At 40.3% G+C, this 22,216-nt stretch overlaps 1 protein-coding gene across 2 annotated transcripts in view; it reads left to right on the top strand.

Moving 5' to 3' along the window:
• The window catches only part of CPZ (carboxypeptidase Z), a 34,652-nt gene extending 15,288 nt beyond the window's left edge, over window positions 1-19,364 (top strand). Inside the window, exons 5-11 of one of the 2 annotated variants that reach the window (XM_031060097.1) lie at window positions 1,599-1,795; window positions 2,737-2,898; window positions 8,693-8,851; window positions 12,979-13,075; window positions 14,198-14,337; window positions 16,949-17,048; window positions 18,903-19,364. In XM_031060097.1, the coding sequence (XP_030915957.1) occupies window positions 1,599-1,795; window positions 2,737-2,898; window positions 8,693-8,851; window positions 12,979-13,075; window positions 14,198-14,337; window positions 16,949-17,048; window positions 18,903-19,258 (1,211 nt within the window). In that variant the 3' untranslated portion in view covers window positions 19,259-19,364. Of the gene's footprint in view, window positions 1-1,598; window positions 1,796-2,736; window positions 2,899-8,692; window positions 8,852-12,978; window positions 13,115-14,197; window positions 14,338-16,948; window positions 17,049-18,902 lie in introns of both variants that reach the window. The other variant, XM_005424737.2, reaches the window with a different exon arrangement.
• Window positions 19,365-22,216: the final 2,852 nt, after the last annotated feature.

The raw sequence follows: 22,216 nt of genomic DNA, 5'->3' as shown, positions 1-22,216 counted from the left end.
AACAGAGATTCATGTCAGTACTATACCTGTCAGTTGGTGATACCAGGAATTTATGTTACCATAGCCGCTGAACAGATGTTATTATACCATTTATAGGTGCTAATATATACACTGGGACATGAGTCCTCACAAATTTTCTGCAGAGGGGAACACCACAAATCTCTGTTCTGTGTTTTCATCACTATGACAGCAAGGGCCAGATTTTTAAGTGTTTTAAATTCTTTACAAAGCAGATAACTTTCTAGGGCAGTATTAGGTATTGTTTTCCAGTTACTGGCTCCCAGGTCAAAAATTATACTTGTCTAGATTTGGTGGATTGCTATGGCCATTGCTGAGAGCCTCACATTGCTTCTCATCAGAAGAGCTCCAGCATTAGCACAGCCTCAGCAGTATGGCAGAACTGAACTACATCTGACCTAATACTTTATTGAGATTATGGTCTCAGGTCAGGCTGCTGTGTCCTCTCTGTGCTGTGCTGCCCACAAAGGGGACTCAGGGAGGACAGCAAAGACTGGTCACTTTGTTTACTCTCAGCTGTGCTGCTCTGTGTGATCTAGAGGTATTTTGAGGTGCCTTTAAACTTAATCAGGTCCCAGTAGATGTCATTAACAGAGCAAAGATCTACATTACATTTTCCTGGCCTATCACACTTTGTCTCTTGTTCAAAGATAATAAGTTGCAGGTGTCTTTTTAAGCTTTTACTCCATTTGCCAGGAAAACACAAAGCCTATGAATCAGGCTTTTAAATGAAAACTGTGATATGACATGATAAAAGATGGTAGTTTAACATATTTTCTAGCATTTTTCTCTAAATCTATTGCTTCATGCTGTTCGGGACACCATAAAAGGAGGTAGAAATAGGTCCAGAGCTGGAGATTTTACCAGCCTGAGCAAGTGGCATAATAGCTCTGTGCCAGGCTCCCTCCAGTGTCTAGTGCTCAAGGCTGGCCAGGATCAAAGGCAAAGATGAAGGGATAGACAGGAAAGGGTGTCTCCAAAGTGCATTTATTTTCTACTTTCCATTAGTCTCTAAGGAAGGATGGAAACTGAGAGAATAACTACAGGGTATTGCAAAGTTATGTGTTTCTAATAGGCTTATTCCAGGGCTATTTAGCCTGAAATCCCCTTTTTATGCATAACCCAACTTCTTTCCTAAATAAAGAGGTGATATATTACATATCTGCACGTGGTTTCTAAGATCTGTGGCAAAATAAGGCATTGAAGCCCCGCAAGGTAGGTCAGAGTGCCAGGGTTGTGTTTTGTTCCTCCCCAGCCACGGCTTGATGCTTTTGTTTTCAGCATCCTTTGCACACAATTAATGATGACTCTAGCAAAAGCTCAGAGCAATGATCACCTCTTATGATTTGGAATCCTAATATTTTGGATTGAACTTTATTTCACACTATTTAAACTGTTGCTGAACTGATGTTTAATGGAGAGAAGTTCACCTAGAACTGCTGTGCTATTTGCAGGAATGTGTGCATGAATTTAGCGTAAACAAAACTTTGACTCATCAGTAAGCAACTTGGATTAGTCTGATTTTGGAAGCCACTCATGTATAATCAAATTAAAGCATCTCATTATTTGACATTCCACAGTCAAGCCAGAATTTAAGTACATTGGCAACATGCACGGAAATGAAGTTGTGGGGAAGGAGCTGCTGATATACCTCGCTCAGTATCTGTGCTCAGAATATCTTCTTGGGAACCCTCGCATCCAGGCCTTGATCAACAGCACCAGAATTCATCTCCTGCCCTCACTCAATCCTGATGGGTATGAACTGGCTGCAGAAGAGGTAAAAGTTTTATTATAAGGAGATATTCAGGCCTTCATGTTTCTATAATTCTCCATGGGAAAGAACAAAGTGGGAGGGGAGTGTCATGTAAAGGGGGGAACACTAATAACTGACTGCCAGAATTCCAGGTAGCATTGGTGGTACATTGCTTTCCAAAGATGATGTGAACAGAACTAAGAGGAAGTCAAAGCCATATTTGTCAGTTTTGCTGCCTGCATGTGATGATGTGGGAATGACTGTGTTACTTTTTCACACACTTAGCACTCTCTGCTATCAGTTCTAGAACAAAGTGCCTGACTCACTATAATGACTTACATAGTTTTATAAGGAAATGCCGTTTAATAACATGCTTATGTTCCCCCTCTTTTTAAATCTGTAGGCATAATGAAATGTGAATATTGTCTGTACTGTCAAAGTTTCATAATGGATGGCAGTTTTCAGAGATCAACTCATGTCTGATGGAGACCTGTGAAAACTAAGATTCTATTATTTGTTAACTGACATTCTCATTTCCCCCTCTCTTTTTTCTCTACCACCACTAGCATGAAATTAGACCTTTTTTCTCTGTTTTTGCTCATGTGGTGAGCTCTGTCCATTGTATGAGTCTGGGGTTACTGTATTCTGCCTCATCCTGTCTTGGGGGCATCCAGCTGTATTTTCTTTTTCTCCTCTAACCCACTCTGCATGCTGCTCTGAGCAAGAGGCTCCTGTGTTCCTCTCATGAGTCACATCACTGGTGAGTGAAACACTTCCTGAATGCTAGTTAGTGCATTAATATTCATGGGGACAAAATGTGATTAATTAATAAGCGTGGGTTTTTTAGCAGTACAGACATTTTCAGTTTACTTCTTTTAAAACTTCCCTTTGATTAATCAATTTCCACAAAGTGTTATTTTGAGACAGGGAGCTATTTTCAAATTGGCTTCTGTGTGACAAAATAGGGGGCTGGTTACAATGGATGGGTCATTGGACGACAGACAGCTCAGAACTTGGACCTGAACAGAAATTTCCCAGATTTGACATCTGAGGCTTACAGAAGAGCCGGAATTCGTGGGGCCCGTCTGGACCATATCCCCATTCCACAGTCCTACTGGTGGGGTAAGGTATGAATTACACATTTTATAAACCATTTCTACTGCAGAGCAGCTCAGGAGTTGAGACTGAGATTGCTTGTTCTGAAGTTATTTGCTTGTAATCAGGTTTTATAAGTAGGACTGAAGTGGACAGGCTCGGAATTGGCATGAAAATCATGGTGTAGGTCTGGCCAAAGAGGCAGATGTCACAAATAATTTGGAAAATTTGTGGACAATTTGAACTTTGCTGGTTTAGATTAAGAATAATGACTGTTATGAGGGGGTCACAAGTGTGTAATAATTCATCATTAGTGCTTTAAACTGTGATGCCTGTTAAAGCCTTTGTGGATTTAGTTGTCATTGCACCAAGCCCTGCACAGGTCTGATGCAATAGGAGTTTCTGCCATGGAAAATGTACAAAGGCTGCATGTAAAGCTGTGTGGTGTCATCTTCCATTAAGAGAGGATGTTTATAAATGACTGTAACCATATGGAGCAGTGGAAACAGCCAGTTGAGCTGCAGAGGTGCTGGGAGGGAAAGTTGCTGCTGCAGAGCTCAGAGCAGGATGGAGGCAGCACCACAGGGCCTCACAGTCATCATCACTAAGCTCTGTGTATGTTGTGTCAGGAATGCAAAGCTCAGCCCTACCTGTGTTGCTGGCAGACCAGTGGCCCCCAGCACAACTCTAACTGGACCTTAGCTGCCCTTGAAAGAAGAATCACAGGAAGGTAAATCAGTAGTTCACATATTGGGAGCTCTGCTTTTCTTCTACTTTTAAACTAATTATATTCCGATTCAATATTTATTGCTGGCACATAGCCTCAGAAAGGTGGGGAACAAGATTCCTTCATCTGATGTCAGCAGAAGATTTGAGAGATCATACTCCAGGTTCCTACTCTGCTGCAGGTGGTCTTATGTAAAGCCAGGTCTAAATCCCAAAGGCATCCCTGATGCTACCCCAGTGTTCTGGTACCCCATTTCACAGTAGTAAAATCTAGATAAAAGCACCTCACTTCATCAAGATAACGTGCATATGAAGACCCAAGGCTGTAAGAGGCTCAGTAATGCACAGTGTCCTAGACCACTAATTTCTGCCATAATTAAGCTCAAGTAGTTTATTCCATTTTTGCATGTAATCATAGATCCCAGACTATGGCACTGAATTTCTGCATGGTTATAAGGTCACAAGCTTAGAAGTTTTCAACTTTTGTCTGAATAATAACAGATAACAGCAAGCTGTGTAAATGCAAGTGGAGTTCAGAGCCTCAGATGGTAAAGAAGGGTTGAGAGCTGCGGAGCAGAGCCTGAGGCCAAATGAAAATAACTGGGAGGGAAAAAATGGGATTTTAAGGGAAAAGTCAGAGAGATTTTGATTCACCCCTGTGGTGAGTTTCCCTAGTTGGATGCCAGGTGCCCACCAAAGCCACTCTTATCACTCCCCTCCTCAGCTGGACAGGGGACAGAAAATATAACTAAAATCTCTTGCGTCGAGATAAAGACAGGAAGAGATTGGTCACTAATTAACATCAGAAGAAAAACAGACTCAAGGAAAATTATTTGTATCTATTTCATTTATTTTGAATTGAATCAGAGTAGACTAATGAGAAATCTTAAAAACACTTTCCCCCACCTCTGCCTTCTTCCCAGGCTTAATTTTGCACCTGAATTCCACACCTGCTTCCCCATTGTGTTGCAGAGGAACTGGAAATGGGGGCTGTGGTCAGTTCATCCCACATTATCTATGGTACTCCTTCCACCTGAGGGGAAGGGCTCCTCAGACCCTTCCCCTGCTCCAACATGGGAAGGAAAGGATGGAGATCTTCCTTCAGCCACGTGCTCCCTCTCTCTGTGTGTCCAGAGATGCAGGGTTGAGGACCCAGGCAACACTGAGGAAGGACAAACGTGTCTTTGACCCCCATTTTTTTGCCAGTGCCTGGTGCAAACTGTGAGCTTGTCCCTGTAACTCTGGATTTCCTGGCTCTAACCTCGTCCCTCTCCAAGTCCACCTTCTGCCTTGGTTCTTCTGCTGACCTGTGAGAGAGGTGGTAGTGGCAGGCAGCCACTTGCAGAAGCCATCTTTACAACCATGTATTTATCTTTCTTAAACACTGTGTAACATCACAGCAGCTTACAGAGGGAAGGGTGGAGGCAGCCCAACATTGCTCTCACAGCTACCACCACAGCTCTGCCCCAGCTGCAGCATCACCCTGGGTTATCTGTCACTGACAAGAGACCAGAGAGCCTTGGCACACAACCATCCCACCCCACCTGAGCTCTGCCTCAGTGGGTGTGGACCTGGGGTTACAAATATGTCACTTCTCCTGCAAACCTTTTCTTGTTTTTAAAGAAGAAATAAGATGGCCATCCAAGGTATCCCTCAGAACACCAAAACTCAGGGAACTTCTAGCTGCTCTCCTGGGCTCAAAGCTGGTCCTCACATAAAAAACCCTCAAAAGTCTCCAAATCCATATGCTTTACAGAGCATTTGAGGGAACCAGGCCTGTGGCCTCAGTGGCACCACAAAATCTCCTTGCTAACTGCAGTTTTCTATGGTTCACAAACCTGGCAGTAAGTGCTCTCCCAGCCCTGTGTCTCCTCTGGTGATGGTACCATGGGACTGCCAAATCAGCTGTCCCTTAATGACCTTCAGTTTTGTCAGGCAGATGAGCCCATGGCTCTTACAGTGGTGCTTTGTGCATGCAGGAGCATTAGGTTGAATGTTTCAACACCAGCCTCTGCCCTTTCATTTACTTAACAGTGTTTGCTATCTGCCTTATTAAAGTAATTACCTGAGTGCTGCAGGGCATTGTGTAAAGATCAGGAAGCACAAAGTGAGCTCTCAGCCAGAGTTCCTGCTCCCCAAAAGCCTGGCATCATTTAGAGTGTTTTGTTCCCCTCTTTTATGAATTATTGTAATAAGTGGTCTGAGGGCTCAGACAGACAGACCACAGGCTACATCTCAAATATAGTTCAATTGTCTTGGTTCAAACAGAATTCGGAAGTCTATGCCAGTGGAGGCTGGCATACTCTTTAAGAAAATTAGTCTGGCTGCTTTTTAAAGGGAGAAAGAGAAATCTTTGAAAGCCATGGAGACAGTGACTAATTGCAGTATAATTGAAGAAATGAGATTCAGGTTTAGAAAGGGTAGTAGCCCTTCTCTGTGGTCATGCAGAAATAATTTCCCTGTTTTCTAGTTGTGCTCTGAATTGTTCTTGTGAGATGGATACTTTAAAATTGATCTCATCTAACTTAAAAGCAAAAGCCCCGGTGAAAAAAAAAAAATTAGACTCCACAAAACCCACATTAAAGGAAAAGTCAAAGGCCAGAGTGGCATAGATAACACCTGCTATCATCCAGTGGAGCTGAACCAGAATATGCTCATTTCATGTCACTGAAATGTTATTAGCATAAAAATAGCAACATTGAAACTCCTGTTTTGTCACAACATTGACTTCAGTAAGACACTGGCTCTGTGAGACAGCACTGTCTTGGGGCTTATGCAGGTATCTGCTTAACCAGTTGGCTGATCAGGATGAACGACTGAAACCAGGAGCTCTCAAATAAAACTGTGTATTTTACCCTTGTTCACTGAATTGCAGAAGCAACTTAAAAATCCTGTCAAGGCCCAAGGCTGCAGTTTGAAAGCAGGGCTGAGGCTGTGTCAGGCGTGGCCTCTCTGGCTGGGCAGCAGGAGCTGGGGCAGCTGCAGCAGGACAGGGAGCTGATGGGATTTTGGGGCAGCAACCTCCTCAGAAGGGCTGGTGCTATGGACTTGGAAGGTGTGAGCTTGTTCCAGGTGCTCAACCACCCTGAGAAACTCCCAAAGTGCCCAATCCATGCAGTCACACTTACAGCCTCTTACAAGGCCTCTGGGTCTTCTCTTCAGAAGAGATGGGCTCAAAGGATGGACTTGCAGGGTGCAAGTGGAAGTGGCTGGTTCAGTCCAAAGCACTACTGGGATAAAGGTCATGATCAGGTCATCCCAGGGCACTGTACAAAGGCCAGAAAAACAAATCCTTTGGTGCAGATAGCATTCTTTGGACGCTGCCATGTTTCTTGTCAGGAAGCCTGGGGGCTGCTTTCTTCTCCCACTTCTGCATTGTGAGTGGGTGTGTGAGACTGCTAAAAGTCTTTTCCTTTTGGAATGCCCTTTATCTGCATTTTTTAATAATTTTATTCCATGTCATGGCCTTTGTGGAAACTCTATATTTAATCTTCCCTATTATGTAAAAAACCTTTGATTAGGCTTCTGGTGTGCAAAGTGCATTCTGTGTGTTCCTCCGTTGATCAGACTTTACCTGATACATCCCATTTTTCAGGTTGCCTGTTTAAAATGCAGAAGTTGAAAGCTACAGAGTAGCATTTATCTCAATAGCTATAGAAGGGCATTTTAAGGAAACCCAAACACTAGAAGGACTAATTTAAAAACTATGGCATCTATAGGGAGGTAGTCTCCTGCTTAGATCAGGAGCCGACAGGGCAAGATCTTCTTAAATCATTCCAGGTAAAAAACTGTGTTTAGACATGGCTTTTTCCTTGGCTTTCTGCCTCATTGAAGGAGCATGGTGCACCTTCACAGTGTTTTTCTGTGCTCCACACCTGGGTTTGTGGATCCCCAAAGGTTTTTTTAACAACAGTAGATTAGGGAGTGATCCAAAGAAAACAGGAATTGCTATTGTTGAAACCCAAGTATATAGGTCTTTTGGGGCTTTATTCAGTTGGTTTGGTAGTTTTTTTCTTGTTTGTTCTGGATGTTTTTTCCCTGCACAGTTAGTCACTAGTGCTCTGGAGCCCTGGCTGCCTGGTTTTCTGACAGCTGAGTCAAAGCAAAGGGCGATAAGCAATCCCTAAAGCATCCCTAAGTAGAGGCTGGACTAACTTCATCATAACAGGTATTTCTCATTTTTATAAAACCTGCAGACCTGCAGTGGTGCAGGGTCCAGATGAGCAGCCTCTGCCCTCCTCAGGCTTTCTCCAGGTAATTTCCCCCAGTTGCAAGGAAAGGAGCCTCAGCTCTCCGGGGGCCCTGGCGTGAGTCTGGGCTTGCAGGGACCGGCCACCAGATGCCACTGTTATCCCTGAGAATGAAACAACACCGGAGCAGGGCCCGCAAATTCCTCCTCAGAAACGGGATGAAGGAGTCTCCTGCGTGCCGGCTGCCTGAACATCTCTTGGAGTCTGCTGCCCTCTCCCTTGGCCGCTATTACTGAAGGGGGACTGTCAAAACACCTAAATTTGGTGACTTATCTGCCACAGTTCAGTGCAGGCAAACTGCAGGCATTGCTGTGCTTTATACGTATTAGTTTTCATTTATTTACAGATTAACCTGCACCTAAGGATAGCAAATGCATTTTCAACAAGGGATGAGAATGGCAAATTTACCCCCCTATTCCAGTTTATCCGTTTAAAGTCAATCCTGCTGATTCAAAAATGAAATTAGTTAGGGAGTTAGGTAAGTAGTGATCAAATGCCACAAGTTTTCCAGCCAAAAGTACTGCCATCATCATCTGAAAATGTCACTGTAATGAAAACTTTCTTCTTCTGTCAAATGTTCTATTTCCTTTTTTGTTCCAGACTTTCCACAGTGAACAATGTGTATCACCCATTCCATGATGAAAACAGATTTTCTTTCCCCAGTACTTTTGGGCTGGAAAAGCCAAAGAGCTTCAACATTCTCTTTTTGACACAGTCTCTTCTCCATTGGGCTTCATCCTGCAGAGGATCAAATCCCTTTGGAGTTGCATGGCTAGTCACAGCTTTTTTTTTTTTTTTTTTTTTTTTTTTTTTTTTTTTTTTTTTTTTTTTTTTTTTTTCTGGATTTCAGGTGGCCCCTGAGACAAAAGCAGTCATGAAGTGGTTGAGGTCTATCCCATTTGTGCTCTCTGCCAGCCTGCATGGAGGTGAGCTGGTTGTGACCTATCCTTATGACTATTCAAGGCATCCTATGGAAGAAAAAATGTTCTCCCCTACACCTGATGAGAAGGTAATGTCGCTTTTGCAGGGTTAGGATGTTGGTTCAATTTGTGAAACTATGGAAACATTTACTTTTAATAAATAACAAACTTTAATTAATTTAGATCATGTACATATGTGGGTATATATATGCATTTATGTATTAAATATGTATAAATAAAATATTTATATACATAATCCAAGAGTATGTATATATACGTATATATATATACACATATATATATACACACAATATGATTTTAGCTCATTTGGGTAAAGCTGATGCTAATAATTCCAAGGTCAAGTGCTCAATCCCCACAGAGGTCTTTCACTTAAGACTTGGACTTGATAGTCCTTGTGGATTCCTTCCAACTCAGAATACTGTGTGACTCTAATTTATACACTTACTTAATGTACTTTAAAATATAGGATTGTTAACTCTCTATCAGCTTGGTCTGGAAAGCTTTACCTATCTTTTGTGAGGCCAAATATGGTTTCATAAAGCACAGATTAGAAAAATCCACGTTTTAATTTTTTAAGGGAGTAGGCTGTGATATTTTTACCACTGGTTTCCAGAAGAAAAGGAACAAGCCTGACCAGCAGTGTTATTTTCTTGTGGAATCCATAAAGACTGACGGGAAAAAAGATTTGTTGCCATATGGTGGCAGCCTTGTAACATTTATTCCAGGTCAGACGAATGGGATTGGTTTCCACCTCTTGTCCCTGGAAAGTTCCCCATTTGGGACTCACTGTAAATCTTCTGTGAAATTTTTTGCCATCTTTCCTATTTCCCTTTGGTTTCCTCAATCTAGTATTCATTGCTGACATGCCCACCAGGAGAACAGCTAGCTTTTCAGCCTTCTAGCTGAGCTAAAAATGTCTCTGGCCTCTTAAGAAAAATGGTTCTTTATATAAACAAAGAACAGTTGAAAATAGTCAGAAGTTGATCTTTGACTTGAAGCATCCTTTATCTTTGAGCATATCTCTGGGCTGACTTCTTCTGAAATGACAGTTCTCACTAACACATATTAAATATTTAAAGATGTATGACTGTTAAACATTTTCTGTATCAATCCATTTCTTCTGAGCTGTACAATGCCTATGACTATATGTGTATGACAATGATTTAGCAGTAAAATTAAGCAGGCACTGCACAGCAACAAGCCTGTGTAAGAAATATCTGGTGGGTGCTAATGCAAGCTGCAGAACCTCTTGCTGAGAACTGGGGAAATCGTAAAATTATGCTTTTACATGTCACTGCCTGGGCTAGGGCTGCCCTATGCATAGGTGGTGAAGGACTATTGCCATGTGTGCTTCATCCAGCAGTTCACCCCTGGAATGGAAGTACAGCAGTACTTCCATCTTTTCCACTCAGGGACAGCACGTGTATTTTGAGTGGAAGGATGCAGCCACACAGGCAAAGGGGTCTATCCCAGTGTAGTGCACAGCTGGACAAACCCTAATGGAACTCCTGACTTTCAACACAGGGACAGGGAACCCTATACAGGTGACTGCTGCATAGTCAGTGACTGCAAATTCTGGGAATTTGGCTACAAATCTGGAGGTTTAGAACATGCAAGGTTGGGCTGGGGATGTCTTCAGTGAAAAACTGATTTTTCAAATGACTCAGCACAAGAAATCTTAACAGCCCTGTCAATATCACTTGAAATTTTCCACAGAAATATATAAACCCTGTACCAGTGAAGTGACCTGCATTTAAGTAATGTGATCTACAGCTGCTGCTGTCAGACAACCTGCATCCCAAAATACAGCAGTTTGGTTATCTGCCATACATTGGCCATAACTATTGTTCTGAATGCTGACCTGCTACATTCGCTGTGCAAGGGGAAATTTGCAGACCAGGGTGAAATGCTGCAGAGCAGATGATAGCCAGATATTAAAAAATCAGATTTTGAGAAATATATTCAAACCATGTTTCCTCATTTGAAAATGCATCTGTGCTTCCACCTCCCCATGTCCATCATGGTGCATGGGTGGAAGCACAAGGATCCTCTTCTCTGCTCCAAGACACTGCAGATTTCAAGTCTCTTTTTGACCTGCACACAACCCGTGGCAGTACTGGCTGAGAGCAAGGAGTCTCAAAGCTGGACCATGTCCTTACACTCACATTCTTGCATCTGATTCAGCCCACCTAGAAACTTTCCCATATTTCGGGGTTTGTGGAGATGGATGTTTTAACTTTTTTTTTTTTTTAACAAGAAACTGAAATGATGACTCTGCTCACCAGAGCAGAAAGGTCCACACCAAGTCAAGTTCACTCCCTTTGGTGAGCTGAAACACTCCCTTCCCTCCCCATGAAAAACCCAACCTGTGATGGTCAGTGGGGTAAAAGTGCTGGCTGAGGTAACAGCACTGACCTCACTTTACTGAGTGAAACCTCACACTGCCAAAGTCACTGCCAAAGGATTCCTCTGTTTTTCCCCTTTTTGTTCCTCTATATTATACCTAAAAATCTAAGTTTCCTTGAGGTCCATGACTGGTCATACATTAGCTTCTAAGTGATAACAAATGTATTGTTATCCAGGAACTTTTTTTTCCTCTTCTCACTACCACTGGCCTTCCTTCACTTGAACTGTTGGCCAGGCAAAAGCCTTATGCCTCTTGGTATGAAACAAGAGGAGGCTTGGTCGCTGGGAATAGGATATCTGCAGATATCTTTGTAAAAGGTGAGGATCATACTCCTAACTCACATTGGCACCTTCTAAACTTTATAATAAATACCTTCCATGGAATGTTCAGAACTGCGACCCAAATTCCTGTTGAAATTAAAGATATTGAGCCTGGCACTGAACTATTGGCAGTGAAAGTTCTTCTTAACATATTTAATTAACATCTATTTCTTTTCAGCAAAACTTTGAAGGACACAATTTGCTGGTCTGAGCAATATTTAGACACATAGAAACTTAAGGGAGTTGCAAAAGCATTTTATATTGTCTGAATTTTTAGTTTCTGGTCATCAGAAGTATTTCAGTAAAGTATCTTTACACTTACATTAAAATGTCTTTCCACCTTTCCTTGCTCACCAACCTGATCCCGTAATTGGCTAAGCCATGTGATTATTAGAAACAACCACAAATATCAGTCAATGTTGTATGCTTGATCATTTGGGTCTTTATCCTTGATGATAACACTAGGATAAAGCTTTAAACTTGTAAAACTAGGATTTAGCACTAATCCTTTAGCACTAAAGTGCTAAAACTAAAGCTTTAGCACTTTGAAACCTCGGATTTTAGCCACCAAACTTCTTGCACACACTGTCTTAAAAGCAATATGGAATGAAACTCATGATAATGAATAGTAGTATCAAGTAGCACCTGATAACTGCTGTAATTTCAGTGTTGAAATCTGAGTCTTCCCTTAGAAGATAAGGTCCAAATAGACAAAAAGGAGAGGGAGGATTTTTATATAAAGTTGGAATAACCATTGGAGAAGAAGGGCAGGAACATGATTCAAATAAATGGTTTCTTCAGATAACTGCTCTTTCTTCTGTCTTCACTACATGTTCTGCCACTGTTCCTTTCTGCGTGGTGTCTGCTCTGCTCTTCATCAGTGTCAACACACTTTGGAAATCAGTGGTGACATCCTGCATCATCACATCCTATCCTTCACTTTTTGGAATGGTTTCTGCCCCACACAGAAGGAGCTCTCTCTGAGATCAAACTGGCAGGTTTTCCTGTGTGAGTGATGAGTGCAAAGCAAATTGACACTGACTATTTTAAACAGCAGCATTCAGTGTGAAGATTTAGTTGAGCTGAAGGGTAAAAAATATCAAAAACTAAAACAAAACATAAAGCAGGCCTAAATTTCAACTTTAAAAACTGGGACTTGAAGTACAACAAAAATGTCCTTTGCTCCTGCCCCAGGTGGTAGATTGAAGCCAAGTCTCAAAAAATCCACTGTTATTTAATATGTTGTCCCTGGATAAATATATTGGATTGAAGAGAAGAACTCTAGAGAAGAAGACAAATCAAAATTTCTTCACAACAAGCAAAACTTGTTGAGCAGTTCATCACCTCCTTCAGTCTCGAGGGCACAGGGTGGCTCATTGTCTGGACTGACAACAGCAATAGTTAATAACAGCAATGGCAAAGTGTGCAGTTTGTAAAAGCAAAGATATTCCAATCATGTCTGTTACAGGTGTTCAAGATGCTGGCTAAAGCCTATGCAGATGCACACCCCGTCATCTCAGACCGGTCTGAACTCCGCTGTGGTGGGAATTTTGTGAAACGTGGAGGTATTATAAATGGTGCTGAGTGGTACAGCTTCACTGGAGGTAAAACCACTTTACCATCATATCAAGTGAGGTAAAACCTCTGTGTGACCTTTATAAGACACCAGAGTTTGAACAAAATGATTTTATTCATTTCAGTTTGGTTAAGGTCCTACCCATGCAAAATATAATTTTTAGGGGATTTAAGTAGTAAATCTATGTTGGTAATGTTTTTATGCAGTTAACATGGGATGCATTCAACCCCAATGGGACTTGAGGAAAATTAACAAGTTATGCAAGAGTCAAAGTTGTTATACCATATAATATAATATTTTTATTTTCAAACCTGACTTGTAGAAATAAATTCTTAATGCTATGCTCTCATTCCTTAACCTCATAAGTTTGAATCCATCTTGTAGACAATGCATGTGCTGCTTCCTCATATGTTTAAATAAATTCTGTTTTCAGGGAAAACTACAACAGAGACAAACATGCAATTCATTTGTGCTTCCGCTGTTAATTTGATTTCCCCAATAATAGTATTTTGTTTTCTTTAGAATTCCTTCAATACTGGCATGGATAAAATATCAGTGTTCATAAATTTTCAGCAGCGCTTCACTTGTGTTTTCCAATAGAACCCAGCTGGATCCCCAAATAATTATGTTGAAACTAGACATTTGGAGTGCTTTGGGGCATGCGTGAGAATTAGGTTTAGATCTCTTTGGCTTACTTTCTTCCCAAAATTATATCCAATGTCTTTTGTACAGAAACAGTTTTGAACATAATAATGTCAAAAGGTCATTTTTGTTCTGGTGACCCTTGGCAATCACCTCTGATACAGCTGATTATACAGTTACTGTGATTAACCAATCTTTATTGCTCTATTGCTACTTCTTGGCCTGGTGAATAATAGTATAAAATTATGCTTTTTTGCCTGAAAGGAGTGTCATGGTCATTAGTTTTTATAGTTGAAACAAGTTATAGAATTCTGAATTTGTTGAACACTTTTTATATATTTGCAAGCACTTTTTACCGTATAATAGCCCACACCCATGGGGACAGCATTCAGCTGACTGCAGCAGCAAAGCTCCAGCTAAAAGCTACATGGCTGTTCATGAGCTGTCCTCTTTCTTTTTAAACCTGTAGGTATGGCAGATTTTAATTACCTTCACACAAATTGCTTTGAAGTTACCATCGAGGTAGGATGTGAAAAGTTTCCTTTGGAGGAAGAACTGTTTACAATCTGGCATGAAAACAAAGGTGCCCTTCTGAATTACATGGAAATGGTACTGCTCTGCTTTTACAGACCTTTTTGCTTTCTGTTTTTCTTTTTCATTCTTTGTCAAAATGAATTTCTTTGCTGTTTTCCTGGTTAACTCTTGAACATTGCTGAATCAAACACCACACTCCTCCAGGGGCCCCAGTGCTTTAGTTTATCTAGCAGGACACACAGGTGGTATTTTGTCTATGCTGCAGAAGGGGTTGAGATTGAGGACTGCAAAGGCCTTGAAAATAGTGAGAAAGGGAATTATCTGTGAATACTTTGGGGAGCATTATTCATCAACCATCCACAATTTTAGCACTAGAGAAAACCTTAATATTCAGAAAAGTATGAATCAACTTTCCTTTTGAAGACTTAAGCAATAAGATCTGCTCTCCAGAGAGCTTACCATACCCTACCCTACTGTCCCACAGCAAGAAATTTAGATTCAGCTAAAATCTTGCTAGAAATGCTATTTACACACTTTCCATCTTGATTTCTTTATGAAAGTAGTTATTAAAAACCTCAAGCCAAATCTTCTAAAGGAAGAACTGTGTGTCTCTGAACATTCAAACATGCCACTTAAATGTCATTTTTAATAATAAGTTTAAGCTCAGCAAAAACAAATACCTCACTGACAATAAGTAAGTGAGCACAGAAACAGAAGTTGCTCATCTTTCTCTCAGCCATTAGTAGATTAGCTTTCTGTCATGCCTTATTTTGACAGAGTATGCAGTAATTTAAAATTGTTAGGAGTGTTTTTATGGCCTTTCTAAGCAACCTATTGCTACTTGTGGTAAGTATTATCATTCAATAAAGTCTACAGTACAGACCACCAAACTCATTTCGTTTTACAGCTGTCTGATGAAAATGAGTTTTAGTGAATCCAAATGGAGCTGGGTTAAATCCATATATATTACAATTGAAGTCTTCAAGATGTAAAGATTTTATAGTGTGAGATACTGTAGAAGTCTGTGCTGGAAAAGCTTTTTGAGTAAATGCAGGACAGTAAGCAAAACAACTTTGCAGATAAGGATGACTGAATTACCCACGATAAGGATTAAGTCTGCCATAACCAATTCAAACTTTTCTTATTCTGATATATTCCAGGCTGTTTGGTGTGTGTACAAATATACTTGGCTCAACACACAGAAGTAGAATTAATTTTCCTAAACACTGATCTCTTCTCCCCATCAGAAGCAATATCAAAACACCCTGCCAAACTCATGTGACACTGATTTGAGGAAAAATGAAAAATAGTACATTTACTAAAGCAAACCAAAGCAAGATTGAGAAAGAAATTTTAGTTTTTTCATTTTTATCCTGTCATGTTATAATTGCAAAGTTAGTATTGAAGCTGGATGAGGTCATACTACTTTGAGTATGTCTACACTGTAAATTGAATTTGAGTCCTAGATGACTCTTCTGACCATATTTACTCTCTATCCATATGGTAAATCCCCAAGTTCATGCTGCAAAGCAAACTGCAGTGCATCATTTAAGGGATAGTTTTCAAATCCTTATATTGAGTTGGTCCTAAACTTTGCAGTGAGTAGCTCAACTCAGTATATGGAACAGCTGTTTAGCAAGAGCTGTGACAACACAGCCTCACCTTAAATTAAAAACTGCTCTCACTAGACTAGACTTATTTTTTTCAGACGTTGTATTATTAATTACTGTGAAGTTGAATACTTTAATGATTATTTTTAAACATCTCTATATTCCATCAGAAAAGCAAATGTGCTTTTCCCATTGTTTTGATGCTTTGTGCTTTTTTCTATTCTTCTCTTGTGACAAGGGTACTGAGAAAGGGAAAGTGAATAGAAGAGAAAAGAGGAGTTGGGGAAGTAAAGAACAACCCAAATTGGTCATAGCTGTTCATAGAAAAAATCAAAATGGAATTATTTTTCACTTAAAAAAGGTCATATACCTTTCCAGATATAAAATATTTTAAATCTGGAACACTGTAAAAAGAGAACCTTAAGAGGCTTAATTTTTAATACTTTGAACTTTTTTTCTGTTTTGTTTTATTTTATTGAACGTCCAGTGTAGCTGTTAGTGCACCTCCTTGTGTGAAAAAAATCACATTGCTCTTTAGTTTGTCACCAAGCACATTTCTCAACAGCTCAAGCAGCTCAGTTCTGTGCTTGTAGAGAAGGGGAAATGGCTGTCATACACACTGCTGTCATGACATTCTGACAGGCAGTGAAGTGTAGGCAGCAGAGTGATGATGAGTCACAAGTACCTGAAGTGATGCCTTCTCATTGTGTTCAGGGCACCAGATTGGTTTTGAAAGCCTTAACTTTTCATTTCTTTGTGGTTCTGTGTCCAGGGCAGACATTCAGAAACAGTGTTTAAATAGTGGTCAGACCACAAGGTGCCAGTGATTTGTGCAGAGAAGGGTCTCTCCAAGCAGAGCCACATACCTATCCCAAAAAAGCTCTGGTTCCATTTTCCCTTTCCCTCAGTCCCCTTGGACCTCCCTAAATAGGCAGTGTGATCTGAAGGGGTATTATCTCCTGAGAGCTCTGAATGGGGTGAACTTTCTGACAGTTGTTTCCTCTCTACAAAGGTTTCCTTGTGATGAGGAGGTGGTATTGCAGTGCCTCCCATCTAACTCTGCTTTGCTTTGCCAGGTTCATCGGGGGATAAAAGGAATTGTGTCTGATAAGTTTGGCAACCCAATAAAAAATGCTCGTATTTCAGTCAGGGGCATTCAGCATGATGTCACCACAGGTAATATTTTTGGTTTAAGATTTTTCCTGGGGCAGAGTGAAAGTACTGGCAGCTTAACCTGCAAAAGTATTGCCATGTTTGGTAGAAATGACACCTTAATGGAAAACAGAAGGCTCAGGTGGGGGTTCTCTTCTGGAATAACAAGAGAGAAGACATGTTAAGCTGACTGCTAAGTCTGTCCTGTCTCTGGGATGATGGAGCTCTTGATGTGAAAAATTTCACCTGGAACAGTCTGCTGCCCACCAAAGCTAATTTGGGGGAATATGGCAACAGCTCTGCTCAGGGGCTGTAACTCAGCGTGTGGAGATGTGGAGCCTTGATGGAATAAGTTAGTTGAGATATTGTGAACACATTGTAGGTAGTGCAGTAGGATCCCCTCTGATTTTCACAACTAGAATAATTGCAGAAATTGAAGGGTCTACAACCTTTCCTGTTCATGTGGAAACACATGAATATGTGCAATTTTTGGCACACTTATTATAAGAACATTGAATTATGTCCACTTTATCCATGTGACTAACTGATAAACATATATTGGAGCATATATAACTGTTATTTTTCACAGTCATAAAGTTCTGAGCTCTTAGGCTGTCACTGAAATCAATGCTTTCTTTTTATTATTGATTTCAGTGAGAACAGGGTAGGCCATAGCAGTGCAAAACAGAAGATATGAATGGTTACATTTTGGTCTAATGATTGTTGTTGAATCAATTTGGAAAGCCAGAATGGCTTATAATGTAGTGGATGTTTTCCAGCTTTCAAAAAAACTAGCACTAGAGGGGATACAATAGTGGAGATGATGCAGATTATGGAGGCTGGTGGGAGACTGGCATGAATTAGGGTCTTTTTCAAACTTCTTCTCAGACAATGGCTTCCCATTGGCAGTGGACCTTACAGGATTAAGAATTAAATAAAAATATGTTTATACTGTAGGAAAGAGAATATTTGCTCTGAGTTAGGTGGAGTTAAAAATGCCATATGGTTAAAAAGTTTTTTGATTTTAGTGTTAAAAAGAACTAAGAAATTCCATGAGAAAATAGTATTAATGCAACACTAACTGAACTAAGAGACTTGCCATTCAAAATAAAGGAAATATAAAATAAGGAATAAATTTTTCAGTTTTAAAGCTCCCTGCTTCTCCCTGCAGGGTCTAGCCTTCAGCTGGAGGAAATTTACACCCATTTTACACTAATGGCAATTCATACCAGCTGCAGCTCCAAGTCCATAGTCTTACATGCGAGAATGTCTGCAAAGGAATTGAGTGTAATTTAATTAAAATAGGGATTTCTTAGCTCTTTAGACATTCTAAATATATATGTGTGTATATATTGCAGCCTGGACTCTGCTTTCGCTTTCTTAAGTTTCACTTAGTTTAAATTAATTTCTTTGGGAGTTATTCCTTGTACCCTTGGGAAAAGCATCATGAAGGAAAGCATCTCTTTCCTGTGGTACAGAAACAGCAGGTAGGGACATTTTGTATGTGATTTTTACTCCATTACTTCCCAAGGACCAAGTTTTCTTAAGTTTCACTTAGTTTTAAATTGATTTCTTTGGGAGTTATTCCTTGTACCCTTGGGAAAAGCAGCGTGAAGGAAAGCATCTCTTTGCTGTGATACAGAAACAGCAGGTAGTGACATTTTATATGTGAATTTTACTCCATTACCTCCCAAGGGCCAAGTTTTCACAGGCAAAGTCTCTTTTATGTCATCTAGAGTTTGCCTTCAAACATTTTCCCAAATCTGAGCTGCTTCCATGGCCTACCCCTTAGCTGCCATCTAAGGTAGTGCGTGCAGCTACAGGGGATGCGAGGTGAAAAACTGACCTTGTTTTTGTCGTGCCTGTCCCTTTCCCAAGCTGCTGACGGCGACTACTGGCGGCTCCTGCCTCCGGGGACGTTCATCATCAGCGCCCAGGCGCCGGGCTACAGCCGGGTGATGAAGAGGGTCACCATCCCCACCAGGATGAAGCAGGCCGGCCGCGTGGATTTCGTGCTGCGGCCCGCCGAGGCCTGGCCCAGCAAGCTGCTCCGGCGCTCCATGGAGGACGCCTACGACCCTCAGGACCCACTGGAACTTTTTGACCCTCACGCCCAGCACGGGCAGGCCGAGGCTCGAGGAGGGTCCGCGGCAGGCAGGGAGAAGCCGTGGTGGTGGTCGTACTTCAGCTCCCTGGACCTGCACAAACCTCTGTGGCTGCTCAAGCAGCGCTGAGGGATGGCGCCGCGCTTCGCTCGGCTCGCTCCGCTGCCCTTCCAGACACCCGCGCTGCTCTTGGCAATATTTAAATGTTTCATTTGAAAATATAATATTAATTCAAGCACGCTTGCTTCTTTTGTTTTCTCTTCACACACAACTGAGTATATTCAAGTGGGCTTTTAAGTATTAAAAACAATGGTGCACATCCATTCAAAGGGCAGATTTTATGAAGGTTTTTTCTTGGTAATGCTCTGTACTTCTGCCCATGTAGTTAATCATCACATTCATTATTTATTAGGTTCTAAGTACCTGCAGGAAAATATTCCTGATCCTTTAATGCATTTTTGTACATGTTTTAATACATTAATGATAACACACTAAAAACAACATTCAGAAAACTCTTTTATTTTCCCTTTTTACATTAGCATATTAAGTTCATTACTTCTTCTAATAACAGCTCAAAATATAAGGTCTTTTTTTAAAATTTTAAATGTTTTTACAAATTTAAAAATAAGCTTTTAATGTATTTAGCAAAATACTGGAAAATGCCTTTACTGCTGAAAATACATACTATAAATGTGTGTAGACATAGAAAAATACATGAGGTAATTCATGAGGAATTTAGGTTCAAGGCTGACATATTACACTGAGGTTTTTAACATCATGCACTGTTATGAGCCTATGTACATGTAAATGAAACTTACAGACATCAAAGAAATCAAACTTCTTTTCAAGATACTTGAGTAAAGTTCAGTGAACAGTGAACAGGTCTTGCAAGATGCTGTCCTCTCTCAAATATCAGATGAAATGTATTTTTTAAGGTGATATGTATTAAAGAAAAGTCCTTGATTTTGATGAAACACATAGGCCCACACCTTTTAGCCTGGACTGTTAATGAACTCCCTATATAGACTGTATTTCCTCCTCTAAATGCCACACTGCTTGAATGGTGTGATTGTTGGAGCTGATTTACTTTCTGCAGGAGCTGCTGGATTAGCTGTGTGGATTGCCCTATGAATTCTAAAAACTTTTTTTGCTCATCTTAGGTAAAGCAGCCCCATTGCATGAGCCCCATAGTCCACATGCACATATCTTGTTCTGCTGCTTCCTAGGAAGACCCAAGAGATGAATGATCTTAATTCTGCAACCAGATGCTGCACATGGCTAAGTACTTTATTCCCAGTTGTAATCTGATTGAAGTTAGGAGTCTGTTATTCATGTGCTTGGATGTCTGCAGGACTGGAGACTATGTTAAAATGAAAGAAAATTATTTCAGAGCATTAACAAAAAGTAATTATATGGGAGTGAATGTACTGCATGGACATGGATAAGTGTTCCTTGCCCAGGCTTGCCAAGTTAAAGGAGCTCTGAACCCTAAATATGCCAAAGAAAATTGAGCAGGAGATACACCTCCAGACTTTATTTCCAGTAATAGGTATTAGTACTGTTTTCTTTGGTAATTTTTTTCAAAGCCAGCTTCCTGTGAAAACAGTGGTGAAGCTAACAAAATCAGAACAATATGCTAAATTGCTAAGTATTAGCTGCACTTATTAAGCACATAATTTGTTGCATGATTAGAAAGATGTGTTCTCCAAGTACTTCCTAAATTCTCACAGACCTATTTAGAATTTTTTTAAGTGATCACAGCAAACCCAAGCCTGCTCAAATGCAAAACAGAATGACTGTGCAGAAAATCCACTTTTTTCCTGCAATCCTGAGTTGAAAAAGTAGATGAGAGTCAAGACTTGGGAAATATGATTTCTGAGTAAAGATATTTTATTTTGGAGACAGTTTGAAAAAGTAGTTTGCTGTACTGCTATACCACTTATGGTATGGTAGTGAAAACAGTATGAGAGAGCAAGAATAAGGATAGCCTCTCTCCCCACCTCAGTCATAAGAAGAGGTGTCCAGCAGAGAAAAAGTTAAGATCAGAACCTTCTGCAGGTTCACACTCAACAGCCTGTATAGAAGGGATGTATTAAACTTCATTGAAGTAACTGTGAGGCTCTTGGGAAAAAGTGCGCTTCAGTCTTCTGGAGCTATTTAATCTCGTTCATAAGAGCAATTCTTCCGTCTTTAGTTCCCTTGGAGGTGGAGAAGACTGGTAGAATGACTAAGTAGCTCCAAAAAATCCATTTTACTTTAGATGAGATTTAGGACTTATTCATTGGTGCTTTTAGAAAGAAAAGAAAAGAAAAGAAAAGAAAAGAAAAGAAAAGAAAAGAAAAGAAAAGAAAAGAAAAGAAAAGAAAAGAAAAGAAAAGAAAAGAAAAGAAAAGAAAAGAAGCAAAGGAAAGAAAGAGGAAGAAAAAGAAAGAAGGAAGGAAAGAAAAGGAAAGAAGAAAAGAAAGAAAAGGAAAGAAGAAAAGGAAAGAAGAAAAGAAAGAAAAGGAAAGAAGAATTGGTCAAAGCCAGCCAAGTAACAATGCAATCAAAATTAGTATCACCTTTCTATTTTTATTTGAGATTAATACAGACGTAGTTCTATATTTATATGTGAGAGAAAATATTGGCTTGGATGTGTATCCTGAACTGGATTACATAAATCTTCTCCCATGTTTATTTAAATCAAGCAATGTGTTTAATATCAGACAGTTTTGTTAAAAAAAAAAGAAAAAAAAAACAAAAAAGGCATAACCCAAAATAACCCACTCAATGACTATAATATGGTTCAAAGGATTTTTAAGTGGTGGTGAAATTTAAGCAGCTGTAGGCAGCTCTGTAACTAATACGTGGAAATGAACACAGTGATCAGCTCCCTCATGCACCTCTGTGAGAAGCTCATATACAGAGTTTAATGGAACATAAATTTAGGAGAATATTAAATACTTTTTAAATAGAAAGAGGGATTAAAATGCTTCAATGGAACATGCCCTCCTACAGGTGAAGTGAAAGTAACATAGGGAAGAAGTGAGAAATAACCAAAGCTCTCTGGCAGTCTCCTTCATGCTTGAGCCCTGCCTTGGAGACTGG

The sequence above is a fragment of the Geospiza fortis genome, unplaced genomic scaffold (assembly GCF_000277835.1).
Source record: "Geospiza fortis unplaced genomic scaffold, GeoFor_1.0 scaffold147, whole genome shotgun sequence".
NCBI lineage: Eukaryota > Metazoa > Chordata > Aves > Passeriformes > Thraupidae > Geospiza > Geospiza fortis.
Note: the sequence above shows the minus strand (reverse complement) of the source record. Positions and strands in the feature narration are given on the sequence as shown.